General features: G+C 35.8%; 1 protein-coding gene across 1 annotated transcript; it reads right to left on the bottom strand.

Annotated features, from left to right (window-relative positions):
• On the bottom strand, positions 1 to 10357 carry ankrd40 (ankyrin repeat domain 40). Its single transcript, XM_039687361.2, has 5 exons — positions 9925 to 10357; positions 7447 to 7595; positions 5310 to 5870; positions 4089 to 4270; positions 1 to 1570 (listed from the first exon to the last, which is right to left on the bottom strand). The coding sequence occupies exons 1-5, from the start codon at positions 10056 to 10058 to the stop codon at positions 1424 to 1426; spliced, it is 1173 nt and encodes a 390-aa protein (XP_039543295.1). The 5' UTR covers positions 10059 to 10357; the 3' UTR covers positions 1 to 1423.
• Between the last annotated feature and the right edge of the window lie 30 nt (positions 10358 to 10387).

Genomic DNA, 10387 nt, shown 5'->3' with positions numbered 1-10387 from the left:
TGAAAGAAAAGAAAACAAGATTGTTTTATTTCAACTGAAGTGTATAATACTTCTTTTAATCATCAAATTCTAGTATTATATATAATACTAAAACAATTGCAATTTCTTTTTAAAAAAACCCTTTAATTTCAATAATTTAACAATGTCTTTTCAAGGGGCTAATATTACGTCTGAACAATAGTAGCATATTGTTAACAAATGTTTAATGATCATATGTTTGGTTAGACAGTCAAAATCCTCGAGAAAACTAAAAACAATTCGTAAGACAAATCTTTAGAAATTCTTCTCACAATCTCTATCAAGTCAAAAAAGCTAATTTACACCAATGTAGTGTTTATGCACCGCCCCTAAACCTAACCTCAAGAATTCCCCACAAATGGGTTATCCAAACAGCAAAAAAACAAAACAAATAACTAATATATATTATTATTTCTATGTTCAACATAATCAACAATGCAGCAAAGTGTTTAGTAAAATGGCACTACAATAACCACTATTTCTTAAATACAAGTCCTGCTTCTCAAATATGTGAGAATGAAGCATCGTAAAACTCAAAATTATGCTCTGTGGAAGCTCTGTGGTTAAATAACCTATTATTCTTTTCCAATTAAGCTCATCCCAGGGGAAAAAAAACAACAAAGATTTAGTTTTTTGCTACATTATTAAGTTCAAGAAAATCCAAATATATTTTGCCTTCATACAAAGACCATGAGGCCTCTCTGCTCCAAACAGTCCATGCCAGATCTTGACCGACAGATCTGCATTCAAAATACAGCACTGAAGTTCTCATGGGTTAAATAAAAAGGACGCTTCCCCAATAACGGCAAGGTTTTGGTAAACTGCACAGAGAGTTTACTGGCAAACTTAATATTTATTGAATTGGAAGCATTGATATGAAATCAGCTTGGCTTCCTTCAATCAACGCAAGCATAAAAGACACTAAACATACGTTTTACAAACTGATTCACCGGAATGTTGGACTGAACTTGAGATAGGATAGGAACACTGTATATTTGTTGGATGTACGATGAAATGTGCCTACTCTCACACAGTGACCCGATATGAAGGCAAGGCAGTAAGACAGATCTGAACACACTCTAAGGCTCGACAGTATGCAAAACTGGTGCGTTTTAAAATTTCCCAAAGTCCAATCATGGCCTGGATGGATTTAAATATTCAAACTGAAGCGATGCAAAAACCCCATCCACCCCGGAGCAAGTCAAAGCCTGTATAACAAGCTGCTATCTATGGTTACAATGATAGAGGAGGCACTAAGGATACATCTGTTAATGAAGGAGAGGAGGAATAAGGCTAACATGTTATATCTGGTTACCAACCCAAAAGCAGGAGCATATTTTGGGATCCAAAATGTGTTTGGGATTTCAGGAAGCAGGTAAACCTCTAAGGAGTCTCTAATGTGAAGCTAGTAGGTGAGTCTGGAGGCCTTCATGTTGTAGCAGGGCCTGTCGGTCAGACCTCCCTGACCTCCAGAGAACAGCGACAAGCCTTCGGTTTTCTCCAGAACCACCTCCAGCTCCTGGAAATCCTGTAGCCGTGCCACATCTTTATCCTGCCAAAGGAACATATACACATTTAGGCAGATGTAGTGTTGAATGATCTGGAAGTAGTGTCCATTGTTCTGTTGTTTTTGAGATCGCAGATGAGAGATGATGCCATTCGATATGGCATTCCCATGATGCAGTAAGGTTGTTCAGGGTTGTACCCATTGCTATCTGGTATAAACACTCCACCGGTGTCTGCAGTTGGATATAATAAAATGCATAACATGGCCAAAAGCATAAATGTGCTTGCTTGTCCAATTTCAGCCGTTATTATAATGTTGGCCACTCTTTTTGAAGCTAGAACTGCCTCTACTACTCAATGTTAAAAAGCACTGTTTGGATTTACTATCTCAACAAACTTTGTCTTTATGATTTAGACAAGCTTAAACAAGAGAGGATTTTGCTCAACCAAACAGAAAGTCACTTTTAAGAAGCATCATGACGCCCCTTCAAGCGAACTAAACCAAGAGGAATGGATCCAAATCATCATTCCATCACCAATAGCAAGAAATATGCATTTGCACAGGAAGATTCATCTTTGTATTCATTAAAGTGCAAGACCAAACAACAACACAACTAGCAAAACTCTCAAACATGTAGGAAACCATGTTGTCACGCCTAACAATACTCTTGACTACAAGCGTTAACTACAAGCATTTTATTGATTTTAGATGGTTACGACATAATACAAATATTAAAGGACAACTCCGGCACAAAATGAACCTTTCGTCTAATTACACATTGTTACCTATTCAACCGTTATCTGAGATTTGTTTTCATGATTGCTGAATGTAAATAGTTTTATCTCTAAAAACAGTTTAGCCTATAACGCTAGTATAATGCTAATATATAGGGCATAGAGTAATGACAAATAAAAATCGCTTGTTATTACCACTAACAAGGCTCAAAATAGCCCCACACTAACATAACAAGGGTCCCTACAATCAAACTGAAGCATTGAGAACGTGTCCAAACAGTTTAATAAGAAGATATTTTATACACACAGTCAACTTCGCGAATACAGGAAGAAGCCATCTTTGAAAAATAGTCTCTACCAGTCGATCTACGAGCGCCGATCCAAGTGCGCTGAACTGTGCAGAATCTTATATGGTCCGTTGTTTCCTGAAGAAACACAAACACAAACCGTTTTCTTCTCTTCAATATGTACATGTAGACTACTGTTGATGGTCACCTTATCACCTTATTCACATCTCACCAGCACACATGGATCAGTGTTCGTAGATCGACTGGTAGAGACTATTTTTTAAAGATGGCTTCTTCCTGTATTCGCGAAGTTGACTGTGTGTATAAAATATCTTCTTATTAAACTGTTTGGACACTGACAAAGTTCTCAATGCTTCGGTTTGAATGTAGGGACCCTTATTATGCTACCGTGTTACTGTGGGGCTATTTTGAGCCTTGTTAGTGGTAATAACAAGCGATTTTTATTTGTCATTACTCTATGCCCTATATACTAGCGTTATACTAGCGTTATAGGCTAAACTGTTTTTAGAGATAAAACTATTTACATCAGGCAATCAAGAAAACAAATCTCAGATAATGGTTGACTAGGTAACAATGTGTAATTTTACACTTTGCTAAACTGGATGTGAGCATCACGTCAAAAGGAAATAAAACCCATTACAATCACTGACGCTGTCTACACTGGATACATTATACAGATGCACGTTCAGTTTCTGACATAATCCACATGCTTGAGTCTGTCAACAACAGGACAAAAAGACTAAAGTAACGTTCGCTTTGACGCGTCCCGTTTAAACAGCTTGTTAGTGTCTTCAGAAGGATTCCAGTGTCGGGAACAATTGGATGGTTGCCAGATCGTGTCGGAGGATATGTTTGTTCGGAGCATTTTGTTTTGTAAAAGAGGCTCATAATGGAGAGTTCGCATAGAATCTGACAGCAGATGCATCACAAACCATAAATAAATGATTTCATAATGCTTTGTCTGTAAATTAGGGTTTTATATGGATAATGTTTCACTTAATTGCAATAGCGAGTGACCATGGATATTGTTTCCTATGCAATGACCTTAGCCAATCATAACAGTGGCCATTTACTGACAAGCCGTAAAGTAACCGCCCCTTAAAAATAGATCATTTCAGACAGATCAGCAGAATGAGAGTTGAAAATAATAGTTTCTCTGCATATATATTTGCTTCTGTAAAAAAACTTTATTAATATTATAAGTGATCCTCAAGGAACATTTTAAAATAACTCCAGATTTGTTGTACTTGTTTGAAGGGCTGAACAATTTGGGCAGAAATGTGATTATATGTTTTAATAATTTATGTTTCTTTACTTTCAAACAATAAATCATCAAGCTTTTATTTCGGCAGGCTTAGCTCAAACTGGTCATCTACTGCTAATGTAGATCGTTCCAAATCATTCATTTATAAAGATTCATTGCTGTTAGGATACTCCCTTAGAAGGCGGTCAGCTGTGAGGACCACATACATCAGATGTGAGCGAGTTGACTAAGCTGTTAATTGGCTCAGGCCTCCTCACCTTTCGGAGCATAGTGTTGGGCAGCTTGCGGATCTTCTCCACGTGCTCTGCGCTGATGTCTAACTCGCGGCAGCAGACGCGGAGGAGGGCGCGATACGTCAGCTCCTGCCTGTCCAGCTCCACCTCGATGAAGTCGTTCTCTCTGACATTGGTGTTCTGGATGCGGACCTTCAGGACGAGCTCTGGGAAGAGACAGCAAGACTGTTACTCGAGGCATCTCTGTGAATTCCTCAAACCAGTCGGTTTGGTGCATGTGCATTTAAAGAAAGCGTGTGCAAACCTGTTTGTGGAGATCTGCTGCCTTCAAGTTATTTTGGAATGAGTGCAAGTCAATATGTATGAGAACATCTGCTAAAATCCCTTAGATTTAAGTGTGTGACCGAGCAGCCAAGATTTACAGTAAAATAGATGAAAACAAATTCAGATGTACTAAAAAAAAAGATTTGAATGTTTTTGAAAGAGTCTCTTGTTCACCAAGGCTGCTTTAATTTGATCAAAAATACAGTAAAAACAGAAATATTGTGAAATATTATTACAACTTAAAATAAGTGTTTCCTATTCAAATATATTTTTGAAATGTAATGTATTCCTGTAATCAAAGCTGATTCAAATCAAATTTTCAGCATCATAACTCCAGTCTTCAGTGTCACATGATCCTTCAGAAATCATTCTAATATGATGATTCATTTCAGAAACATTTCTGATTATTATGAATGTTTAAAACAGCTGCTTAATATTTTTGTGAAAACTGATACTTTTTTCAGGGTTCTTCGGGTGAATAGAAATTTCAAAAGTTAAGAATTTTATTTATATATATATATATATATATATATATATATTCCCTATTGAAATATATGCACTCTCTAACATATATCTAGCTCTATACATGTGCTATATTTATATGCATAAAATAAATATACACACATTTATGTGTAAATGTCTGTGTATATAAATATATATACACATTTACATGTACATATATTTATATATAATTTGAACATAAAACATAATTATGGTAGCAAACACGTTTTCATTTTCTTTCATTATTTACTGTGTATCCTACACTGTGAATTTGCTTTCTTGCTACCTAGCAACCTGACCCTTCAGTGACTATCTGCAGCACTTTTATATGTGGAGGTAAAAGCGGAGGTGTGTTGGGTAACATGACAGGGCACGGTTCGTTCACAAACCAACAAGCTTCTTAACAAACCCACACTGTACCTTGAACGTTAACTGGAAAAGTGCTGGTGAAAAAGAAGGGCTGGAAGGCCGGCATGGAGCCCCCGAGCTGGGAGCAGTTGATCTGCTGCGGGATCGACGGCTGCCGGGTGACCGTGGTGTTGGGAACCTGCGTCTGGCCGCTGCTTCCGCCGGGAGAAGGAAGCGTGGGGCACACTGGGCCGTTCTGTGCGATAGGATGAGCGTGTGTAAACTCGCAGTGGTTGGTGTGATGAGTCTCTGAGGAGAGCTCCATTGGCAGGCTGCCGTTGACCACGCCGTTCTGCTCCACCATGGGGACGAAGGGTAACTCCTGCGGGTTCTGGCTGTCTGTGTAAAGGCTCCTGGGCTGCTGATGCTGAGGCGGGAGCTGCTGCTCTTGCGTCGGCGACAGGGTCGCTGGTTCTGACTCCAGGGGCTCTGGGTGACTGTTGGTGCCGTTTTGCTGTGCTATGCTCAGGTTATCTTTATCTATCTTGCTGTACAGGAAGGGTGGGTTGGAAAGATAGTTTGGAATGATTGGCAGCTCTGGTTCCTTCACCTCAGGCATGTCTTCCTCTTCCACTGGAGAAAGGGCGATAAACATGAATGTGACTGCGTAAGGACATTAGTCAAGTCAAGTATATTTATGTAGCGGTTTTCACAATATAGATTGAATCAAAGCAGCTTCACAGTATCAATCAAAACATAATGACAATTTTCGTTTCTTAGTGGAAAAACATCCATGTTTCAATAGTTTTACTGACTGGTTAATTAATTTGTATATTAAAGGGCAATATGAATGTACACGGAAGGTTATCTGATGTCATGTTTATATTTTAGTATTTTTAAGGAAAAAAAAAACAAAACTGAATATAATCAATTATTAAAATAAATTAATAACTAAATTATACTGTAATGGCTGTTGATCGACAAATTGCTGATATTAATATTTTGTCTAAATAGCTGAATTAAAACAATCAAAACTAGTTGTAAAAGTGAATGTACTGGATGAACATTTTTAATTCTTTTTGAGATTTGCTAAAGATTACATTTAATGATGTTTTTAAAGATTAAATTAATTTAAGCAAGCTTTTAAAAAAAGTAAAAGGAATAAGGGAGATTTTCTATTTTAATATATATTTTAGGAGTTGATTATATAAAAAATAGGGATGCAAAAAATAAAATAGATTAACTCTATATTTTTACATTTTAAATCATAAAAAATAAAACACTGAAAAACTAAAATAAATTGTTTTTAATATAATATAATATTATATAATATAATATAATACAATATAATATAATATAATATAGTCAACATTTGAAGTGTGGATCAAAACCTTTCATCAAAGTTATACATGAACAATACCCGTTCTTGTCTTAGGACAACTTTGGTGAACTTTTTTGATCCACTTCAAATGTTGACTATTATATACATATATATCTATATACTAATCGTAATATTAAAAAATAAATAATATTGAAAAATAAAAACTAAGATCAATAATTTTAAATGCTACAAGTGAATTTAGGCATCACAAATTTATATGTAATATAATAATAATTAAATGAAAAAATAAAAATGATACAAAATTCATTTTGAGATTTGCTAAATATTACATTTAATGTTGTAATTAAATTATTTGTGTTTTTAAATATTAACTTTAAGTAAGCGTTATATGATGGCAAAGGTAATGTAAATATAGAAATAGGACAAATCAGAAAAATCAATGATCCAACATTGACAGATACATAATAATATTACTTATAAATAATAATAACAACAATACTATAATATTATGCATCATGGACAAAAAAAAAAGTTCATTAAATTAAAGAAAATATTTTTTTCTTTAAAATATTTAATTGATTTAATATTTAATTAAAAAATGACAATTTATCATTTATTTAATTAACTCTAATGCAAAGATATGAATTCATATTAATTATATCATATGAATTCACAAATTAAAATTACTTGCATTTGTATCAGTATTTACATGCAATACATGACTTGTATTTATACATGCTTGCTACATTATCCATCCACACACCTTCTAGTGTTCATATTCAGTAAATGTCTAAATGTCTTTGTATGACGCCTTTGGCAGTATCCGAGCATGTAATGCATCGTGTCCTTTGTTTCAAAAAAGCATACCTCCAAGCAGTCTTCTGATTTCAGGTTTGGAAGTGAGTTGAACAGCTAACTCCTCTTTCGCTGTTAGAATGTCTTTATCGGCTCCGGCGTTCAACAGATAGGCCACTATCTGTTTGTGGTTTCTTTTACAGGCCCAATGCAAACATGTCCTGGATTAACAGGGGAAATCAGATTATCAACAACATCAGTCAAATGAGTTTTCATGCATTCAGGCATGGCTAAAACAAAGCAGTCAAGGCCTGGCATGAACGTTAGAACAAATCTAACACCTAAAGTCAGTTGATCAACTAATATCAGCAGTGAGAAAACAGAGAGCTTCACATGCTCCTAAACACAAGCTCTCTTATTAAGCATTTCAGGAATCCTCCCAAGCGACATGACTTGAAAGGTAAAGGCTATTATCTATAGCAATCAGAAACCATTACAATTTCATCAATCCTGCTCTACACGTTATATAAAGCTTTTCGCATTACTTCATTACCCAGGGTTAATGCGTTTTAAACCCTGTTATGGCCACTTTTAAACCAGTGTTAAGCAATTTTAAATAGATTGAACATTTAAGCAACATTAAATGAAATTACAATGTAAAACAATCAGCGGACTGTAAGCATGAAGGTGTTTTCAGTTGTTTGCTACCCAGGTAAATCTGAGCTTGAACAAACTCTGGCTTTTCGGGCTCAGGAAGGTGGGTTGGTTTTTAGCAGTGTTCATCGCGATAGCAACTTCGCTACACGGCTAACTGGAGCAGGTTTGCTTTTGGGTTAAAGATCGCACACCCAAACTGGACCAATCAGCTGTGAGGAAAGTGACATGCATCTATCTGATGCATTTAAGCTGCAATCCCTGCATCTCTCACTCCATATCACAGCAGATTATGGGTATGTTTGTTTACATGACAATGATGTACTTAATAAGGACATTTTTCCTTTGTGTTTTTGAAAGGTTTCGCGTACAGACGACAACGTTGTCATAACGCTCCCTGTTGAAAACGACTAAAAACGCTGTATTATGTCACTTTGTAAAGAAACGCACCTGTAGACTGAACATGTAATACTCATAGGCATGACATCACCGTTTTCACAAAGTCGCGTTTTTGTAGTTTACAACGAGACGAAAACGTGATTGTTTTCAAAAATGTGTTGAATCCCGTTTTCAGGCCCCAAAAACATCATTGTCGTGTATATGAATGACCAAAACACATAAAAAGATTTACACTTTTAGTTGAAAATTATGTGTAAACAGCCCCTAAACTGATAGATTATATAATTATATTATTAAATAATTATATTTGAGACAAAAATACTTTTCTTTTGCTGATAATTATTATTTTTATTATGGATTTTAATGATGTATAATTCATATACTATAATTACACAATTGTTATGAATTGGTGATTCATATTATAAAATAATATAAGTTTGCATTTAAGTAAAAATATATAAATAAATACATGTTTTTAAACGCATCATTCTTACACGTTTTCTTTCAAGCTCTTTGGGAACATATCTAGATTATTATTTAAATTGAGTAGCATTCTGAATTTTTCGCAGAAGCAGCAGTGTTTATTCCTGAGGGCATTTAAGTCATTATATTTTTCATAACCATCTCATGTTCGACTCTCTCGCTAGAACAGGGAATCAAACTGACGCTTTCCCGTGTTCTGTGTGATCGGCTGTTTGCAAGTTAATCGCTCACTAACTCTCAGTCAAATTAATAAATCAATTGACCAAGTTGAATTTGTATGGTTTTGTTGACTCTGAACCTCTCGGTTGATTAACCCTTACCCTTACTCGAGTTTATGCAGGTTCCAAAACCATGTAGTAAGATCAGTCAAACCCAGAGGAAACATAATTACATACATTATATAGAAATCCATTCAAAAACCTTTTGAATGCACATCTACGTTATGAGAATAAAATAAGAAAAAATATAATTAGACAAAAATACCCCCCCAGTGTTTGCACTTTACAAGGAAATGTCTTACTTGCTGTCTCTGCATTTTAATTAAACTAAAAGCATTTTAACATTTCCATAGTGGATTTTTCACAATCTCAAGTGTGTAAAGCCTGTATAAGGTAATGGTATCCCATAAATCTGAAACTGGTGTCCTAGATCAATCTTTTAGATACCATGGACCCCCAAATATGATCATATTTGACCCCCTTCCTAAAATGTTAAAGTTGGCATGAAATTAAAATGGACAAGTCATGTTTGTTTGTTTTTTAATAGAAAATTGCAGTGATAAATGATTTATCTGTGAACATTAACCATTGTTTTAATTTCAACTTAATTTCCTGGCCCCTCCTCTCTAACCTATCCACTATCAGGTAAGTTGACGTTATCAATTGTGACCAGGAGCTCTCTTATCTTAAGAAGAGATGTGAACTGCACTCGAATGAAAGGGTAATATAACTGTACACTAGTAAGTGAATAAAATAAGTGGTTTAGCCGGAGTCGGATCAGTGTTTATATACGCACCATCCGTTGATCTCATTCTGAGAGTTGACGTTGACTCCGCTCTCCACTAAAGTCTTCACCTCATCGATGTCTCCGATGGCACTGGCCTCTCTCAGACGCTCCTGCAGCTCTTTATCCAGCGATGTCGTTGACATTATTCAAGTCTTTATGGAAATAGAAGCTTCATACGAACTGACACTGTGCTTTTGAGGCAGGAGACAAAAATAGACACTCAACTTGCTCCGCCGTGGCTTAAACTGTTGCCTGTGCCGGAGGATTTTCGACAGAGAAGCGGAAGGAGTGTGTTTGAGGTCTTTAGAATGAAATCAGATTAAAACGATACAGTATAATAAATCGGGTTGTGTTTTAATAATCTTTTGCCGACTACTGCGATCCACTCATATCCGCTGCACCTCCCATGTTGGGGGCAATTTTCGGTGTAACACCATAAGATCACGATCTTTGGTTCCGACTTAGAATCGCC

The sequence above is a fragment of the Pimephales promelas genome, chromosome 3 (genome assembly GCF_988280905.1).
Source record: "Pimephales promelas chromosome 3, fPimPro1.hap1.1, whole genome shotgun sequence".
Lineage (NCBI taxonomy): Eukaryota > Metazoa > Chordata > Actinopteri > Cypriniformes > Leuciscidae > Pimephales > Pimephales promelas.
The sequence above is the reverse complement of the archived record's forward strand: the minus strand, read 5'-3'. Positions and strand labels throughout refer to the sequence as shown.

Bases quoted from the DNA above. Each gene is read 5' to 3' on its own strand.
- ankrd40 (XM_039687361.2), bottom strand. From the start codon at position 10,058: ATGTCAACGACATCGCTGGATAAAGAGCTGCAGGAGCGTCTGAGAGAG. The intron at 5,871-7,446 runs GTATGCTTTTTT...CCCTTTCTCCAG, and splicing joins AATCAGAAGACTGCTTGGAG to TGGAAGAGGAAGACATGCCT. The intron at 4,271-5,309 runs GTACAGTGTGGG...GTCTCTTCCCAG, and splicing joins TTTTCCAGTTAACGTTCAAG to AGCTCGTCCTGAAGGTCCGC.